This window comes from Tyto alba, unplaced genomic scaffold, assembly GCF_018691265.1.
Source record: "Tyto alba isolate M040663 unplaced genomic scaffold, T.alba_DEE_v4.0 Super-Scaffold_41, whole genome shotgun sequence".
Classification (NCBI taxonomy): Eukaryota; Metazoa; Chordata; class Aves; order Strigiformes; family Tytonidae; genus Tyto; species Tyto alba.
Window position 1 is genome coordinate 16,372,434 of NW_024881317.1, and position 20,400 is coordinate 16,392,833.

The following is a 20,400-nucleotide window of genomic DNA, read 5'->3' on the forward strand; positions in this document are numbered from 1 at the left end:
CCCATCCCCACAGACTTGTACCCAAAATGTTAATGGCTGTGGAGGGACTCTGCTGCACATCATTATCCCAACACCATTACAGTCCCCTCACGAAAACCATGTTCAGTTCATTTAGGTTCTAAACAGTGAACAAATAGGTCCCCATGAATCTCAAAAGCAGAAAAACAGCAAAAGGAAAAAAAAAAGCTTCCTTTTGGCACCTCTTCCTCTTTCTGGAGCTGCAGCATGTTATTTTATGTTCCTTCCTACATATCCTGCTAGTCTACTATTTAATGCTTGGAGATTTATTTGAATAATTTCAGTTAGCTTCCTTAACAGTGTATGACTCTTGCTGTTTTCCTTTGCATTTCCTTCATTTCCTCATCTAAGTCACGTGCCTGGAAGAGGCAATGTCAGTTTTTCACTCTGAAACATGGTGTTCAGGGGCTTCTGTTGCTGTTCTTTTGTAAGGCAAATTATAGAAGCTTTAGCTTGCAGTCAGAAATATAAGATTACTGTTAAGATTTCAGTCTGCAAGCTTAACAGTATATAAAAGAGTATTTCCTTACATACAATCAAAAAAAGTGAGCCTGTTAGAAGCCATTTAATTTTGTTTTGATCACTATTTCTGATTTTACAAAAGATTTTTGAAATCCTGAAAAACTCTGCTAGTTCGATGTTATTTCTCTAGCTATTCTGAAATGTTAAATTTCAATATAAAGTGTATTGCCCATTGATTACCCCCCCCCCTTTTTTTTTTTGGTTGAGACATTCTTTTCACATGACTCATAGTATAAAGGGAAAAACTTTTCAAATCCCATGCTAAAAATGACAAAAGCCCTTCAGTTATTTCTTCTTTTTAAAAAACATTTATGAGAGGTATTTTACTAAGCGATGAGTGATACTGCTCTTTTAGCTTATAATAAAGAATACTGCACATTTTAATCTTGCTGTGTTCAAGGAATAAAGTATATTTTGTACCCACTCCAAGAATTCTGGTACAGTAGAAAGTTGGTGGACAAAAATTTTCCTGTTTATAGCTTTCCCTCCTGTTCACATCTGGAATAATGCACTGGAGCAACAGTATTACTCCCATTTTCTTACTGTCCTGCCAGTATTAGTGTCCAGCAACAGAGAATTTGAGACATTTTTCTGTTTTTCCTTTTCTTTCTCAGAAAAGGCACACTGAAAATCTCCCTCCAGGCATCAACCTCAAGCAGGTCAGGGTCTGGGAATTCAGCTAATGCAGCAATTTTGAGTACAAGCCCAAGCGGCTGTGCCAGGACCTGAATAAAAACACATTTCAAGAACACCCCAATTTTTGGAATAATTCAGGTGTTATAGAAGGTTTAGGTATTACACAAGGTCTATGTTTCAGTGCTAGATATTCTGGAATTATTCAACAGCAGTACAAAGCTGGAGTGACATGGCTTCTGTGAGCATGAAGTAAGACAGGCTTGGTGAAGGTTTTTTTTCCTTTTGCAGTAACATTTTCACCATCTAGTAACATGCAACTAATAAGCAGATCAGGTATACCACTCCCATCACACTGACTATGGCAGTACATGATAAAGCATTATGTGATCACAGAAGAAAACAAAAAAAACCCCAAACCAACATTCAGTAAAATATCACAAACTTAGTCATGTTTTATATTTCCCTTAACACAGAATTTTCTCACAGTAAAAGCATGAAACAACAAAATTAAGCTTGAGTTGGCATATGCATATAAACTTCTTTTCCCCAGATGTGTTACCAACTGCTACAGCATATGTATCCTAGGTGAGGTCCTAGTATAATATATGGGAAATCATACTTTGAAATGGGAGAAAATGTTAGGATTTTTAAACAGGGATGAAGGATTACCATTATAAGAACTACTTCCATTTGTGTCTGAGTTTGATAGTATACAATCCTTTGTATTTCATTTGTTGACAGTAGCTGCTGCCTTTGCCAAACGTCATTTTCATTATGGGAAGACAAGAAGAAATCTTGCCCATTTTTCCTCCAAAAGGGGTTTCCTGAAAGCTGGCCTTTTCTCAGGATTAGGTTTTTGGTTTTATGTTTCTTTGGTTTCCTAGCAACACTTTCCACAATAATAGGCCTGTTTTCCAATATGTAAATGACTGATTTTAAAAGCCCCTCAACTTACAGTTAAAAGTTTCATACATACTTTTTCCAGGATCACTTACTTTCCTCCTTTTGTCCCCAGTGTCAGTGGAAAATTAAGTGCTGTATAAGTAGGATTTTCAGGGGTGGAAAAGCTAGAGAAACAGGGTCCACATTTACTGCCAAGAGCTAAATGACACTTTCAAGTGCAGTCCCAATTGTGGCTTCTGTAAGTGCTCTACATCTGCATGTAATTGTGCTAGTCTGCATGCCAAATGGCAGGAAGTGAATGCTAGTGTGGTGTTGATATGGTCAAGAATGCTTTTTATCAGACTTTGCAAGTTGTTTCACTGTGACAAAAATAATCACTTACTTTATCAGCACTTTTACCAATACCAAAAGTACTTCATATATAGTAATAAATGTTAACTATATTAGGACCTCACGTAGTATACATACCATACTGATCACCTACCTCAGTGGAAAAAAAGCAGAGTATCTTTTTTCAGATAATAGGAAGATGCTATAAAGTATCATATAGTTAAAGATGCCTCAAAACAGATGTGATAAACCAAACTGATGCTTTAGACATCTATTTAATGTCTATATGACCACCCGATAAGATATTCTAGTGATTTCTCTTTAAAGAGCTGGCTAATGAAACTTACAAGTCAAGAAGTGAAAAAGGAACCTTGTTGGCTATAAGAGACTTTTTGGTAAGTTTGATACGTACAAGCAGATACAGATATCCTGCTGGCTTTTTAGCTACTTAATAGAAGCTCTTTTAAAAGCATAAAGCAAAAGTTAGAACTGATGTATAATGCATTTGGTGTGCAAATTCTACAAGGAAAACTGAGTATTTAATATACCGATTGTGTTACTGTTATACAAATATTGATTATCCATAACAGATATGAGAGAAGCTAAGAACTGCCTATACTAACTGCTGACTTAGACCAAGTGACCACAGCTTATCTTCAAAGTCTAGGAGAGATCATGCCAGATTTAATTTCTGAAGGTTTAAGTATCTAGGTTCTGTTTGTCTGTAGGCTGTATGATTACAAATTATAAAATTTTATGGCTTTTTTGTCTATCAGCACCACTTCTCATCACATACTCTGCTTATCCATACCTGCTCTCCTCCCAGTCTCGAGACTTCTTTGTTTCATTTGGTTTGATGCAGCGGATGTAATGGGGTGTACACTTCATCAGGGTGCCAACAAGGTCATTTGCTTGTTTCTGTAAAATGAGGGAACACAACAGGTTCTGAGATGAACAGGGTAAATCTTGTAAGTGAATTCTAAAAATTATCAATCCTCTGCTGATGATTTAGTTGACTGGATCGAGCTGACTCTGGTCTCCAGAACAATCAAAGTGTCTTGGGATAATAAACACTTCATGAAAAATATATCAGTAAACAGAAGGTGCCATTACCTCCAGGTATGTGATATATTTAAACTATTATGTAAAAATATAGTGTGACAAGGAATGTACCAGGTGAACTTGATTGTCACGGTGAAATACGAGGGAAGTGGTTGATAAAATATCAATTTTCAAATTCTGCAAGTGTGTAATCTAAGCATATATTTTACAATCAGTCACCAAAAAGATGCTTGCCCTCTAACACTTGCTGCCTTCTTCAGTGCTGGTTTGGAAAATTCACTGCTGTAGAATGCAGCTGAACAAAACATTTAATGAACAGTGATGCTGAGCAAAACATGATTCTAACAGCTGAAACAATGCATCACTTTGCAATCAAGATATTCTTGATGTTTATCTTTAAAATTGTCTGGACAGTAAAAAACAGAGAAGACTAGGGTTTTTTTTGATGTAGGTATCCATACACAAACACACACACGTGTAAGCACGTATAAACACAGCAAAACTAGACATACTTTGATTTTACTGCCTGCAGTGGTGGGACGGCCCTTCTTGTCCACTTGAAGATTTTCAGGAAACAGAGCCTTTATAAAAGGCCTAGGAAAGAATTAATAAAATAGTGTTGGCATAGAAAGACAACTCAATGCAGAAATGTCAAGGAATATGCTGTAAGAGTTGATAGTTGAACAGACTATAAATAGCTACTTCTATTAATCTGGAGTTATATCAAATCTATTTTAAAATTAGTATTTTCCATGAGCTTCATTCCTCATAGAGATCCCTTGATATTTTAGTGAGCCTTGGAAGACACCATACGAGACTTCTAGACTCAAAAGAAATGCATACTTCTTAAAGTAAACATCAAATAATTAAAATACATAACCAAAAATTGTTAATTTGTATGTTGAAACAGTGCCTGCTCTGAGAGAATGCCCAATCACCAATGGCCTTATTTGAGGCCAAAACAAATGGCTGTCATTATACCATTTGACTCTGACACTGCAGTACCTTACTTACTCAGATTTGCAGAAAATGAAGGTCAATAAAAGGCAAGTGATACTGTTTGACCGCAGTGATGGCTTATTTCCACTTTTATACAAATGAGTCCACAAGTTGAAAAGCAGAGAAGTCAGGCCCTCTGCATCCATCTGAACTAACACATTATTCCTAGCTTTAAGCAAGTTTTGCTTACGTACAAATCACTGCTCTGCATGAGTTCAATCAAGTCCATGAAAAGAACATCCCGATTTCTCTCGCAGAATCCATCCATATCATAAGATACCTGGGCCAAGGTGGAAATTGATTGTTTGTGGTAAGTTGAGAACCCAATAATTAAAGAAAATTTAAATTCTGTCCTCATCAGTAGCTGTTCTGAACTTTTTGATCAGTCTGGTGTAACTTAAGGATACTACAATGGTCACTAAATCCTTGCATATATTAACTCCTTCACAACAAACAAAGGAATTTCACCCATGTATTTAAAATCAGTGAAAAAGACTGTGATGGAGCTGGTGAACAGAATATAACACAGGTGTATTTAACACTGAATTTTACTGAATAAAAATTTTTGCATAATAAGGTTTACTGTTATTAACTATAACTACAGCAAATCATGAACAGTCTGAGAAATATAGCCAAAGAAGATAGAACTATGCAGCATAGTCCCATTGGTATATCATCACCTAAGGATCATTTTCATATCTGAATTCTTTAAAATTACTGCTACTATAACCAACAATTAATATTACAATTAATAAAAGACTAGGGGCATTTATTTATTACATTTAATATTAAGTTCTGCTTGGTGCATTTGATAGCAGCAAGGCCCAGACTCGTCTCTCCTAAGTAAGTGACATATTTTAGGGTGTATTTGTTCTAAGCTCCCTACATTGTGAAAGGAGGACACTGTCTCCTGAGATAAACTGGCTACTTAAAATCAAAACAGCTCTACAGGGCTTCCTCTCTCCTTTCATTTTTCTTTATAAGTTATACAGAATTCAGTGATGATTTTCCACATTACCTTTCCAGCATAATGATGAATGATAAATCCCTGGTTCCAGCTGTTGAAATGTTCATGAGTCCCAATCTGCATCTGGAGTTTTTGAAGCAGTGTTTGGTCAGCTCCTTCTCCCACTGCATGCATTGTGGCACACACATCATCTAAAATGCTCATAATCCCTGGGGGATTCTAATGCATTGGAGAAGGACAGTAAAAACAGCAAAAGTGAGGGGAAACAAGTTATGATGACAGTTTTTTCTCCCAAACAGAAAATTATCTTTGCTATTAAAACACTAGAGCAAATTCACAAAAGAATTCCCTGCTCCCAGTCAGTAAAGTTCATAGTAGAGACTCATTTGTACGCCAGCACACAATTAGTTTAAGGAGAGATGCCACTTTGTGTAATGATAGTGACAGGGGGAAATGATAGGGAAAACAATGATTGCTGTTAAAATAAAAAAATAAAATAAAACCAACGCCTAAAATACCCAATATTTGTTTCAGTTGTTAATTCCTTCATAAAGCAATCTTCTTTCTCATTCCACCAAAAAATAAACCCCTGTCTGAGGTATTTAAAGTCACATGCTGTAGTTTGACTTAGAGTTAAATACTTAAGATTGTGGCAGAAATCCTATCCCCTTTCTAGTTATCCTGATACAGACAGGAGATGGACAAAATCTGATGTGCATTTAAGTGCAAGTCACTATAGTACTTGAACTACTGTTAAAATTATCTGTCTTACATGAGGACAAACAACTAGCTGAAAAACAACCTACTTCTGTCCTAAAGAACAACTCAACATTTGTTGTCTCCCCAAATCAGAACATAAAAACTTTAATCTGCAGAACGTTCCGTGGAACAAAGACACAAAATTTATTTTATCTTCAACACTTGCTAATACTTCCTCTTCTCTCTGCTTAATTTGTGAGGGTACCTCAAAGGAAGCTGATACTGTAGTTTCCCCAAACTGAAACACATCTTCCAGTGATGCAGAGAGCCTTATCTCATGTACAGTAGAATATGTCATGAAGTTCATGATAAATTGAGGTAGATAAAATTTTAATTTCCATCATTATACGTTTTGGTCAATATCTTAGTTGACATATATCTCAGAGATCTTATAAGACATCTTATGTAAGATTTATATATAGGCTTAGTATGACTCAGTAACTGAACAACGGTATTTGCGTTTTTCCTATGAATGTTCTTGACAGCAAAGCAGTTGCCCAAATATTTTAGAGAGAAACCTTGTTTTTTCCATCTGTTTGTTCTAATACTTACCACTTTGTTCTCTATAAGGTCACACACTATTTTGTTGTTAAAGTAATCTATTGGTGTCCACCTAATTCCTTCTTGCACATATTCTTCCTGTTAAGTAAAAAGAAAGATGTAAATATTCCTTTGCACCACAGATATAGCAGTAGATATACAATTCACTACATAGACACAAACTCTGTACTACTCATGTTCAGAAAGACTTGCCAAATATATGACCGGGGGGAGGTGGGAGAAATGACCCTAATGACAGTTAAATCCAGCTCTCTTCCACCTAAGAGATGAATCAGAATCATTCACTGTTCTCCCCAAACGTTCCTTTGTCATTCATAGCCCTTGAGTAGTTACTGAGAAGAGCAGGAATATTTAATCAGTGCGTTTATTGTCAAAGCACTTTGCAAATAGGAACAAAGTGATTTTTACAGTATCTTGATAGTGCACCTAATTTTTAAAATAGATTAGGATATAAAAGCTTAAGACTGTGACAGGTAAATCTACGATCAGACCCTCAAAACAACAGATGTAGAAATGCACATGAAATGAAGCCACAGCTCTACTTTTTATTTCTGCACACAATTATTGTAACCATAAAGACATCTAGGGACTGACTAGGGAAAAAACTAGTACTGAAATTTAATTAAATTGACCCCATCAGTTGCATACATATGAGTTCAGCTAGACACATAGCAGGTCATTTGTGTGCTCAACTGCAATCATCAGTTACTTTTATAGGAAGGCAATTGTGTATGTGCATTCTTGAAAATATTGTCCTGAAGTTGGTGCCAGGCCTGAGCTCATACTGTACACAATGCTCCTGTCTCAGCTGCATTCTGTCTGCCCTTCCATGCAGAAGCTCACATTAATGTAAAGTGAGATTCTGCAGTAAGACTGTGAGCAGAGAACTGCATATACTTTCAGAAGTATTTCTGCATGTCTCAGTAATCTCATTTATATATATATATATATATATATATATATATATATATATATATATATAAAACTAATAATAATTGAAAAAAAAAAAAAGGTTGTAAAGGGTGTGGTGGAAATTAAGAAAAGTATTCCCATTTAACTCTGTGTCATGGCCAATGAAAGCACTGGGATGGAACCAAACTGTAGCTTTCCATTTCTGTCAATGAGTCAGAATATGCAGCAAGTCTGGGCAGATTCGTATGACTGCATTAGTACACTGTATGATGGACTCACTTCTGTACCACTGTATCAGAGAATAAATGTCTGTAGCCAATGTGGTTTACAGTTCTAGGGTTAGCCAATAACAAAAGGGATTTTTTCTTTCTCTTGCTTAACAAGGCAAATTTTATTGCTAGCAGATGATGAAACTTCATTTTTTCTACCAACTGAAAAAGCAATAGCTCACTTATGAGTTGAAAAATAATAAATGTCTGGTTACCTGTTCTGCCTTCAGTGTCAGTTCAATAAAAATCTGCTGTAGTTTTTCATTAACGAAGTTGATGCAGAACTGTTCAAAACCATTTTTCTATAGAAAAGGAAACAATTTAAAAATTAGTCTTGTGCTTTATATACACTAATTCTTAGTTCTTATGCTGGCAAGAAGCTTCAAAGAAACAGTCAGTGATGCATGGGTTGCTGCCTTTATAGACATTCTGTGTAATCTCAGATCTTTCTTTTAAGAGCAATGACCTATTTACTTTGAAGTTTCTTCAATACTTTATGCTTATTAAGTGAGACATTACAAGTGAGAACTCAATGTCCAGAAAGCTGGGTTGGGTTTTTTTTTGCTTTTATGCTGGCCACAGGATTTGGTGGTTTTTTTCTGTTTTGGATTTCTTCCCCTCTAAATAACAGACAACTCTGCCAGGTCAGATCAGCTCAAACCCCGAGTATTGCATTGCCTTACCTGGAATATTTCAAAGCCATAAATATCAAGGACACCAATGTTATATTCTTCATGGTCCTTCTCCATAGCCTTATTAATAGACTAATAAAACAGAAACAAAATGTAAAACCAAGTGTAGTTTATATATTTTAAAGATAAAGTGATATTCTTAAATCATTATATAAAAACATTGGGTTTCTTCAAAAAGAACATATTTGAATAGAATACAGATATATGGAATAGTGTATTTTACTTTCACTTTTTAATAAAGTGTTATTAACAGCTAGGAAATGAACAGTAATACTATCCTGTTTTCCAGGTTAGTGAGCCTTTGGATCTACTGTCTGTAAAAATCGTTCCCCTTTGGTGTAACTGGCTCAGTTAAAGAAAAGGAGCCAACAAAAAAAGAACAGCTTGAAGTTTGATATTTGATGCATTTTGCAGATGGTACCATGAATCTTTTCACCTATTTCTGTATTCCCCTACTTTGCAGTGTCAGTGCTGGTACAGGCACACAGTGGGAATTACAGAGCCGTCAAGATGAGGAAGACTTCTGAGACATGAGCAGTGCCATCACGGAGGAGACTTCTGCTTCATCTAGCCAGCACCAGTGGCCAAAGCTAAGGTTTCTAGCCCACCAATCCAGCCCAGGGTCTCATTCTGAACAAGCGAGTACTTTAGCATGAAGAATGGAATTTGATCATTTGCTCAAATGCCATGACGTTGGGATGCTGAAGTGGTTCTTTGCAGGAGAGTAGGGCAAGAGAGTAGGACCATAACCCACTAATTCTGCTCATCTGAAAATGCTCAGCTACACAGGAGAAGGACTGACTCAGAGAAGTATGACTGTTGACAGGAAGGCAATGTTAGAATATCATATGGGACAGCTGTAGCAGGAGACTGAGCAACTATAATGCTGAAAGCACAGCTCATTTTCTTCGAAGTGCAGCATTTGTATATATAATATACAATCAGTATATACAATACAAACATATAATCAGTGCCTCATATTTGTTATCTGTGGTCATGCTCCCACTGCACTGCTCAGCACTGGTGCTAAAGTTTAGGCAAAGAAACATACTGGGTGAAAGAAACGACGGACAAGAAAAGCACCGCAAGGAACATTCCTAGTGTACTTGTACTTGTTTTGATACTTCAGTAGAATCAAACAAGCTCCACTTACATCCACCAAGTAATCAAAAACACGGGAATGAAGGGCCTTGGCCAGTGCATCCCTGGTGTAGCAGGCTTGTTCCACATTTAGCGTTACATTAATGGATTCAGATTTGCCTCCCCACTTGCTGTCCATCTGTCTGCTGGTCAGTTTTTCCTTTAGGCGGTCCTGGTTAATCCCCAGGAGAAAAGCAGGGAAAGCCAAAACTGCAAGAAAGATCAGGGTTGCTGTATTATGACTTACAGACTAAATACTGAATGAAGGAAAAAGAATTAGCTGTATCTCTAATAACAAGCAGTAGTACTAAACCTCATGGGGGATGCAGCTTAAAAAGAGGAGGGATTTATGTCTTTAAAATTTCCCTAAGCTTCCCAGGGACATTTTCAACTCTTCACCTGCATGGATTTCAATTAAGATAAACCACCTTGAAGTAAAATAGTCAGCTATTTCTGCACCCTCAGTCTTTCAAACACGTAAGCTGCTTTAAGTCATAGTTTCAAACTATGTGGTTCAAACAAATCATTCTTGGAGGAGATGGAAATAAAACACAGAACTCACACATTAAATAAAATTGACACCATTGAAAATTCTCTGTAAAAACATTAAATGTTTAAAATTCAATAAAGAATATGCTGTCTGCTTCCTGATAGTCTCTCCCTTTCTTCTTCTAAGTTAGGATATTGCAAAAAGTTTTCAATTACTTTGACATTTATTTGGTTTTGGTTTTAAAATCCCTTATTCTGGAAGTACTTTGCAAATTCTGGTTTCCCTTGTTGAAAAGTAAAGCAGAAAAATACATCTGTGCAATAAGCAGTCGCAAGTCCAGTATTCTCTGCGTTCTTAGCACGTGGTACGGATGCTAGCTGCAGGTGTCACACACCTTAAGGAATGGAAAAAGAGAAATGGCTTGAAAGCATTTGGAAATGGCTCCCAAGGGCAACTCTTGGAGTCGGTATTGTACCTCCACTAAACCACATAATCCTGTAGCAGTGTTTCCTCCATGTTCCATTGCTTTCAGATTTACTTTACTGGTGTGAGGAGGATGTAAAATAATCAGTAAGGCAGCAGCTACTTGTGCTTAACACGTCTGTAATGTCACAGCATGATTTCACTAAACCCTTCAGTACATTAATCCAAAACTATTAAATCTACCCTAGGGTACTAGGAACCACACAACTAACCAAAGTTGGCAACATCTCTGGTAACTCACTGAGAACTCAGGTTGAAGAGCACATGAAAAGGTCAAACATCATATGCCTTAAAATGGGAAAGAATGTAGGTAACTATAGACCAAATATGCTCAAATATACTGTAAAGATGCAAGAATAAGTATTTATCCAATACTGTTGTAAGAATTTACAAAGACAATATAATGCTAAGAACCACCATGCATACCTCAGAAACTCTTGCTTCACAGTACTAATGATTTACTGTAAAGGAAGAAGAGCTAGACATGACTTGATATAACTTCACATTCTTAAGGTGCCCAATTATTTTCCCTAGTTAGGGACCATAGAGTTACTGTCTATAAATTACAATAAAGCAGGATATGCATGTAATTGAAAAACTGATCCTCAAAGGGTAATTAAGAGTGTTCTGTGGAATAGTTTTAAATACAATCTGTGAAGAAAACCTGAAAAAGACTAGGTTCACTTCATCAGTTTTCAGAATGTGTAAAACAAACCTTTCAATATATTGCAAGTGTAGAGAGGGACAGTTTAAAATGTCTGTATCCAGGAGAGAACAGGTAATATTTGGCATGATTTGCAACATGGAAGATTTAGAATAAATAATGAGAATTTTTTTTTCAACTATTAATATAATCAAGTACTGTAACAGTAATCACTGGTAGTTTTAAATAAGTATTTGTCTAAATGTCTGTCTAGAATGGTCTGTATAGATTTGATTCTGACGCAGAGATCAGAGTTTTTGGTGTCCTGAAGAATGGCCTTTCCATGTTTTTCTGCAATTGGCTATATAATAATAACAACACTATTGACCAAATTCTTAAACTTTTTATTTCAGACTTATGCAAGGCATGACTTATCAGTGGTCTTTCATTGTGTTTTATCTTCTGTGGCTATCCAGGCTATAAACACTTTACTATTTAGTTGGCTAGGACAAAGAGTAAAGCAGAGGGAGGATTAATGGAAAAAGAAATGAACTCAACTTTCAAATTCATAATGCAGAAATTGTACTAGACATTTCTATTTCTTCTCTTGCTTCTTTAAAATGCAGTATGTTTATGAATAACTTCTATATTCACTCTATCTGCTAATTTTTTCAATGTATTATTCATACACAGCTTCTGTATTTATATCCCAGTGAGCAAGACAAATATGTTATACGTGGCTCATCATAGAAATACATTCACATTTACCAACCTATTTTCAACTCATGTCTTTTCAGTTTGCTACTTTTTGATGCAACACGCTCTGTATCTATCTCCTCTGGCTACTAAATGTCTTGATTTCATTGAAAGATTTGATACTGAGATTTAAATGGAAGCACAGCAGCTCATTTGGAACTGTATGGCATATAAAAAAATCCTATACTTTTATTTGGATGTATAAAATGCCACAAAATATTTTTCTTTGGGTTCACTTACTATTCTCTCAAATTAAGAAATTAAGGTTAAAAATTAGTAATTTTTATTTCCCAATTTCTTAATACAAATAGTGGGAGAGTACTAATACAGTTGAGTGAGTAGTTGACTGCACAAGACACTTTATTAATACTTAACTTACCTAAAACTAAACAAATGCAGTTTTCCTAAACATAAGGACCATTCTGAAGTAAGAGTTAAGAGAACAGATAGATACGTATAAGCTAAAACATATGTTTTGCTTATCCACTCTGTCCTTAAACTATCAAGGTAGTATAAAATCAACATTAGATGTAAGGTACAAATCGTGGCAAAAAAATGTTTAAAACTCAAGATCCATTAATCTTTCAACATCTTGCTGATGTGGGCCTAGCTGATATAAAACAGCAGCAGGAGGTGAGGGATGCAAGGACAGTGCATTGTGGATACGTAAATAATAAGGAAATAGTTATGCGATGTACCTAATAATGAGGTATGGGCCGAGAAATTTGAGACAAGGAACATAACTGCAGCATGAAATTCTGCATTTCAATTCAATTCTGAACTTCTGTTTTCGAGGTACCTCTTCCAGATGCATGTACATATATATATAAGCCTGAGTGCTGACTGTGTACCCGAGACTGGGGATATGCCACAAGGCAGTTGCTGCTTTCCCATGGCAGCAAGGTCAGACAAACCACATAAGTAACAGGTGTGTTTATGAGTGCATGCTGCTGCATTGAAAGGAGCCGAGTTCAAGTTTGTGTGAAAGCATTTATCACAATTACTATTATTTGATACTCAAAGGCTGGAAGAGGATTTCTTAAATTCAAAATTGCACTCCCATTAAGTCAACGGCATTGTACAAGACAAGATAGGGGCCTCAGTACCATTGGTTTTGGAAGAAAATCTGAATTAGCAGCCTCACACCGTAAGAAATGATGCAACTGTGTGTGGATAAGCAGCTCAAGCTTGCAGTTCACATTGTGCCTTCTGGGTTTCAGCCCATTGCTACTTCTATAACAGTTTCCAGAGGTACTTACACTCCTCACTCTCTACTCCTGCATAGTTGCCAACTTCTTTGAAGCTGATGTTTCCCAAATGCAGTATTCCTGCCACTATCTGCAGCACCAATGCCTGCTCTTCTGCAAAGATCCCAATCACACTCATTGCATGCTGGGAAGAAAAAGAAAAAAAGAATTGTATCAGTCAAAGAATCTGTTTAATGACTCTTGTCATGGAAGTTCTTTAAAAATTTTGATGTTAAAAATCTGAGTTTTTCAAAACAGTTCAAATACCTAAGGCAACCAAATCTCATTACAAGCCTGCACTAAAGTTTGAAAAGCTACCACACGTCCTACTTCTGCATTTTGTTGTTTTTTTTTTTTAATTAAATACAGAAGAATCTACACCATTAAGAAGATGTGTTAGCAAAATAAGTTCTGGAAAAATTAAAGTTACTGAAAACCAAGCACCTGCTCCTAAGTGTCACACTGAAATAAATAGTTTAATTGCAAAATGGGAAAACAATGAACTTAAAAGACAATGATTTTGTTCCTTCTACACAGACAATTTCTCCACAGAGACTAAGAACTGTGAAGTTGTACTGAATGACTCTAAAAAGCAGCACAGTCTCTCTGGTTTAGGCTGTTAATTCCAGCCACTTACTAGAAAATAATCCCCAACAACATTGGGGTTTGGAGACTAGAGTACATGGTAATTTATAGAACGTCTTCTCAACCGAGTGTTTTCTGAAATACCAAATTAGTTAGAATACAACAGTAACAATTTATTTTTGGGGGGCCTTTAAATGTGCTACATATACAAGAAGATGTGTTAATATGCCTATTTTAAATAGTAAATTTCTAATAACAGAAGACCAGCAAGTCGACATGACTTGCATAAAGGTTGCACAATGAATTGAGAACAGCACTGGATAAAGATCCCTGATCTATCCTTTCTAGGTCCTTTTCTCCAGCTTTTCAGTTGCACTATTTTAAATAAGCATGGAAGATTAGTCACCACTAAGAATTTAGCTAAAACAGGACACTCTTATATTTTCTTCTAATGGAAGTTCCTCACTGTGCGTGCATTTTCATACTGCAGATTATCTGCACTCAATTACAATTTAATGAAATTTCCACCCTTCTGAAAAAGAACAAACAGAAAACAAAGCGCTGCTCTATAAAAAGTATCTATCTTCTCTGGATTGTTAGGCTGCAACATAGAACCTTCAGGGTAACATACCGCCTCCTCAGGGTAAGATACAATTAAAACAAATTATATCTACATTAATTTCTCGTTCCCACATTAATACATTAATGCCTTTGCTACAAATGACAGTGAAATGAACATACATCCACCACTATGCAAATGATAGAATAAAAAACTCACCAGTGTTTCTTGGAAATCTGATTTGTCATTGATGTCATCGACTTTGTAGGACCCTGAGAGACTCAGATAGTAATAGTAGTCCATACTGGTAATGCCAAGACTGCTTTTCTGTTCTGACGAGGCCCCTTCAATTAGCTGCAGAATAAAAATCCCCAAATCAGGTATCATACAATGATCTTCAGCAGAGATGAGGCAGGATGGAAATAAGTGACTGAGCCTGAAATTACTGGGAGAAATATGGCTAGTGCTGTGCCAGGTATGTATCCTTCCTATGTTTTATTAATTGTTTAACCTAAAAGACCAGATTCTTATTCTCATTCTAATAAAAAGCAAAAACAGTGACTGCCTTGAATGCCTTCCATTATCTTTACCTCATAAAGATAAGGCAAAGCAGGTTTTCCAAATTGCAACCTAAATACCCAGGAGCAATGTATTTTCCATGCTTATTGAAAGGTAGGCAGAGTTGAAAGAACATACTAAGAAAGCAGTATTTGGAACTCTAATTTTGAGGCCAAGTATCCTTTATGTCCATCATGGCATATGTTAAGCAAAGTTTGAACTGCTTCAATACTAAGTAATTTGAAGCACAGCTCAAGTAACACCTCTTCGTATCATTTAGGCCAACAGGGCCAATAATAAATAACCAAGTAGTTTACAAAGGTTCCTGTACTGGGTGATGCCAGAGGAGAGGCTCCTCAGACCTATGTAAGAAGTCCACACAGTTGTGTACAGACATGGCTGCATATAGGAAGGAGTGAACAAACTAACCTCAGAAGAGAGTAATCAAACCCCCAGTCTTATAACTCTTGTGTCAAAAAGCCTCTCCAAGCCACAGAGGAGAATCAGCAGGACAGTGCACATTGTTCATACACCTTGGAAGAGGAGAATGCACAGCCCCTGGAGCAATTCCAGCTCCAATTCAGCTTTCCATCCTGGAAATGGCACTTCAATTTTAAGCAAAGCTGCTTACAGTCACTTACAATGCACTGTCTTTAGTTTTGTAGAGCTTGGTCAGTGGTACTTCAGCAAATAAGAAAATTGTATGTTAAGGTTCAGTGAAGACCAGAAAAGCCTTCTGAGATACAAAAAAAGCGGGGATGTGTGGAGGATTCAACAAATACATATTATCCTAAATGTCCTAGAAAACTTATCTAAGAATCAAATCTCTCTTTCACATCTGTGTTATGGAATTTCTGAGTAGAAGGTATAATTATATAGGCCAGTTTAAAAATAAATCTGTTGGAAAGTTCTCATTTTCTATTATATTCTACTTGATTTTTCCATATGGGAGCTCACAGAGAATTTCTAAGCAAGGCCTTTGATATATCAAAGTACTTTTGTTCTGAAGCTGAAAGGCAGCTTGGTAGGTCAATGTTAGATAGTATCTTAACATGCTACCAAGCTCCCCAGTGATACCCAGATTACCTTCTTGAGTATGTATTTAGTAATCACACCATGTTGAGAACGACTCTTTAATCAAAAGGAAAAACCAGTCCTAGTTATTTTGAATAACTCGGAAAGGATCTACACACTTCTGACCTGGTAAAAAATGTGAAAACTCCTCTCTCCAGGATTCCTCATTACAACTCGAGATTTTTCCAGCAGGAAGTTGGAGATTTTCCCTCCGTCTGGTTCTCCACCTGGGCTAAACTGGATTTCAAAGTATTTCCCCTGTAATAAATAATAAAAGCTGTTGAATGTTTAGTGAATACAAATCTGAAGTCATGCACTTGTACTGTATCTCAAGAAAGGTTACTAGGATAGTTAATCTTTATGGATGTAGTGACACAGCTGCCTCAAGGTATAACCTAAGCTTAGATTCTTGAACTATCACATATCCTCCTAGGCTTGGGATAACACATCACGTGTTAATTCAAGTGTAGAGAGGAAGTCAGTGCCTTCTTTTCACTGCCGAAACTCTTGCTTAGTATAAAGGAAACCATAAAGCTCACCTATACAGGAAGTTAATTTAACAGATTTATGACCAATGGCAAACATAGAGTTCTGCTTGGAAGCAAGGTAAAGTGATCATCTTTTTCTCTCAGGGAGACATTAACTGCATTAACACTCACACTGGCTGAGGAACAAATCTCAGATTTGTAAAGCCTATGTGGAACTTTTAAAAACAAAGCCTACAGTATGTTACCTAGTGAACAGTCATTTCACAATATTGAGTATTTTAGAAAAACAGACTGAAAATAATTCTTGGCTACTTTCTGTACATATTAGTAAAGATATTTCACATCAAACAATTCTAAGGATGATTTAATCTATTTTTTTAAAAGCTATCAATTTAATTATTTTTAAACATATATTACTGTGTATATTTTACCAATCTGGAAAACTGGCCAGTTTGTTGATAAGTTATTTGCTTGCAGACTGAACACTGTATAAATAAACTCTGACCAGTATACATTGTAAGAGAAACAAATGCACAACCTACACAGAATGAAAGAGGACTTTCAACATACACTTTATATGCTTTAAAACACATTTTATATTTTACTTAGATTTACTTCATTTGTAGTCAATTTATATTGTACACCTGAATAATGTCAAGGTAACAGCACAGAAGGTTGAAGAATAAAGTAATGTCTGTGGTAGAGGGACTTACGAATCTGCTGGAGTTGTTGTTCCGTACAGTTTTCGCATTCCCAAAGGCTTCCAGTAAAGGGTTAGACTGTAGAATAATATCTTTAACATGCTAAAATTTTAGGAAACAAGAGAAGTAGAAATTAAAAAACTGACATTTTAAAAAGTTCTTACAGATTTTCTAGAAAGCCATGACATCTAAATAATATATTTAAAAAAGCAAGAAAGCCTGCATCTGTAAGAAATCCTCTTCATCAGATAAGGAATAGAGTCTAACCATCTTTTTTTTCAGAGTTTCTTGTTCCTATTTTTTCAAGAAAATCCTACAAAACTGAACAAACTCCCTGAGGCTGAAAACTGGTCCTTCTGTTCACTGTTCTGCCAAGCAACACAGCCAATAAATTGATCTGTTTTTTTTCATCATCTTGATTTTTAACTATTTCCTTATAAAACATGAGTATTTGAATCTTTTGGGGTGGTCTGGAACCACAACCAATGATGTCAGAGCAGCATTAAATTTAAGAATCTGCAAGTGCTTCAGCAACCTGTTTCGGGATCAATGACGCTGCTATCTAGCTGTCCTAGAAACCAATAAAGTGTGTTGCTACTGTCTCTTTGTCTGATCCTAGGAGTTGGAAGTATGGACAAAATACTAGATTTGGAACAAACCCACTGCATGCTGGGTTGTGGAAGAAAGATTGAATTTTATTTCAAAGAAATACTCAAGGCAACTTACTAATTTCATCAACTGTTACTCTGTAATTACTAGGAATATTTTTTTAATTGTGTACAAAAAAACTGGAATCTTTTAAATAAAACAAAATATTTAATTATAAAGTATGATTATATTTATTCCAAAAATAACACAATGCATACTTTCTCTGGATCACTCTCTTGGTTACTGAATTATTCTCTGCAATGTTCCCAGTATCACTGTTGCGCAAAACTAAGCAGAAAGAACAGACTCAACATCAGAGACTGCAATAAAGCAAAAAATAAAAGTAAGCACTCAAAACGAGTGGACTGGTAAAAGCAGCTACAACCTATCTACAATGGCCTATCAGCCAATGAATGACATTGTAACATTGTTAAGGCAATGTTTATTGCTAATTCACTCAATTAGCTTTAGTTAACAGGTTTCGACAGAGAGAGCAGATACTGATAGTATAGTTATTAACAAAGCAACTGCTTGTTTCAGCTAGCCTTCAGATACTGTATTTTTGACTAGAAAAACTCATAAAACAAGATAATGTTCCTGCGATCGGCTCTCTGTATATGTACCTTTGTATATGCATGCTCTTTGTATATGCATACAAATCATATTTAATGGAAGTCATAAAATCCCAGAAAGCCAGTTCAGTTTTCAATAGAATGCCAATACAGGAGGAAAAAACCCACACATCTACTAAAAGGAGACTGGTGGTTGTTCTTAATCTGGTTAAGAACAGTAATTAAAGTACCTTTTACCCCATAAAATAAAAAAATAAAATAAAATAAAATAAAATAAAATAAAATAAAATAAAATAAAATAAAATAAAATAAAATAAAATAAAATAAAATAAATAAAATGCTTGTGGGCCTAATTCAGCATTAGAACTACAGAACTTTTAGCAGAGATGATTCTGGATCTATGGATTTCCCTCATATGGCTCCTACCACACAGGCAGCCCAGCAATCTGCAAGCAACCAGCTCACTGTCCACTTCAGTTGTGCGTCTGCTGTTGAAGGCTTGTATGTATTTCTAGCTCATCACCCAGCAAACCAAGACATACCTTTGTCATGCTACCTCCGAAGTAAATTTTTGGACTCTTCTTATGCTTCAGTATTACTCTATATCAGCTCACCTGTACTTTAGGGCCACCTCCTGAAATTTTGGAGATATAACTCATGATATATTTAGCAGCCACAGTCTTTCCAGCACCACTTTCCCCACTATGAAAAAAGGAACACAAAAACGTACCTGTTAGTTTTTAAATAACACTAGAATGGAGCAATTTGATGTTTATTTTGTTCAACCAAGACTAGGTACCTTAACAATGACTAATAATAAATGTACACCGTATTTACGTCGGGTAAACTGGTAATACATAGACTGTGACACAGTATTCTAGCATGGTACTTGGATATCGTTTGTGAACAAATTATTTTGAATATATCACCTTGCATGGACACCAGAATCTCTATGGGACTTTAAAGTCAAAAAACTATGTAGACTGAGAAATAAATATACTTAAACCAAGATGCTCAAAAGAGAACAAGTGTGTTAAAAACTCAATTCCCATCTAAATTTAGTGGAATTTCAGATCTTAATATAAATTCTTTGAATGCCATGCCAGATACCTACTTCGTTTCAGGAATCTTTTGTTTTAGGTGTTCCTGAATGAAATAATGAGACATTATTAATCACATCCTGAATGACGGAAGAACTACCTTCCTGTTCCTATGCCTCTTGACACAGGGTACAAGAAGTCTTAATATTCCATAGTAGCTTTCACAATTCCTTCCTTCCGTTATAATATTTAATTTCAATGGTGAATAATGTTTACAACATCAGTAGATTTGCCTTCTCGTGATTAGTAAGCTTCTCAAAAGGGAAAGAAGATTGGCATGCCAGACAATCCAACCTCATGCTTTATTTCATACCTTAAAGCTAACTTCACTTCAACAGAATCCCCCCAGGCTTACAAAAATCTTTGTGCAAGTCAGCTTTGACCTTATTGAATTTACCCCGACCTGGACAACTATACCAATACAAAAAAACAACACACGAAAGCTGGTTCAATGTCACAAAGTTATCTGCATTAGTGAGTGTGTGTGTGTGAAAAATCTGTGCTATCTTTAGGCTCCTGGATAATTTCAGTGTATGTTGTTGACTCTTCTATCCTCCACCTACTTGTTGCTGGATATGGATCAAATGAACATCTTTTCCTGCACAAATTTTAGCTATGTTTGCCAGAGAAACATCAGCATATCCTGCACAGGAAAAGGATTTGCTGATAATGTCAACTCAGAGCTCTTTATCAGCATGAGTAATGGAGACATTTCCAAAGGTTTAA

General features: G+C 35.9%; 1 protein-coding gene across 2 annotated transcripts in view; it reads right to left on the reverse strand.

Moving 5' to 3' along the window:
- MYO1E (myosin IE) overlaps nt 1-20,400 on the reverse strand; it is a 96,275-nt gene that overhangs the window by 27,762 nt on the left and 48,113 nt on the right. For both annotated transcript variants that reach the window (XM_042803779.1, XM_042803780.1), the window contains exons 5-17: nt 19,189-19,276; nt 17,367-17,456; nt 16,292-16,423; nt 14,753-14,887; nt 13,402-13,534; nt 9,784-9,980; nt 8,622-8,702; nt 8,154-8,240; nt 6,749-6,835; nt 5,489-5,656; nt 4,665-4,750; nt 3,984-4,065; nt 3,221-3,327 (exon numbers count right to left, since the gene is read on the reverse strand). In XM_042803779.1, the coding sequence (XP_042659713.1) occupies nt 3,221-3,327; nt 3,984-4,065; nt 4,665-4,750; nt 5,489-5,656; nt 6,749-6,835; nt 8,154-8,240; nt 8,622-8,702; nt 9,784-9,980; nt 13,402-13,534; nt 14,753-14,887; nt 16,292-16,423; nt 17,367-17,456; nt 19,189-19,276 (1,473 nt within the window). The remainder of the gene's footprint in view (nt 1-3,220; nt 3,328-3,983; nt 4,066-4,664; nt 4,751-5,488; nt 5,657-6,748; nt 6,836-8,153; nt 8,241-8,621; nt 8,703-9,783; nt 9,981-13,401; nt 13,535-14,752; nt 14,888-16,291; nt 16,424-17,366; nt 17,457-19,188; nt 19,277-20,400) is intronic.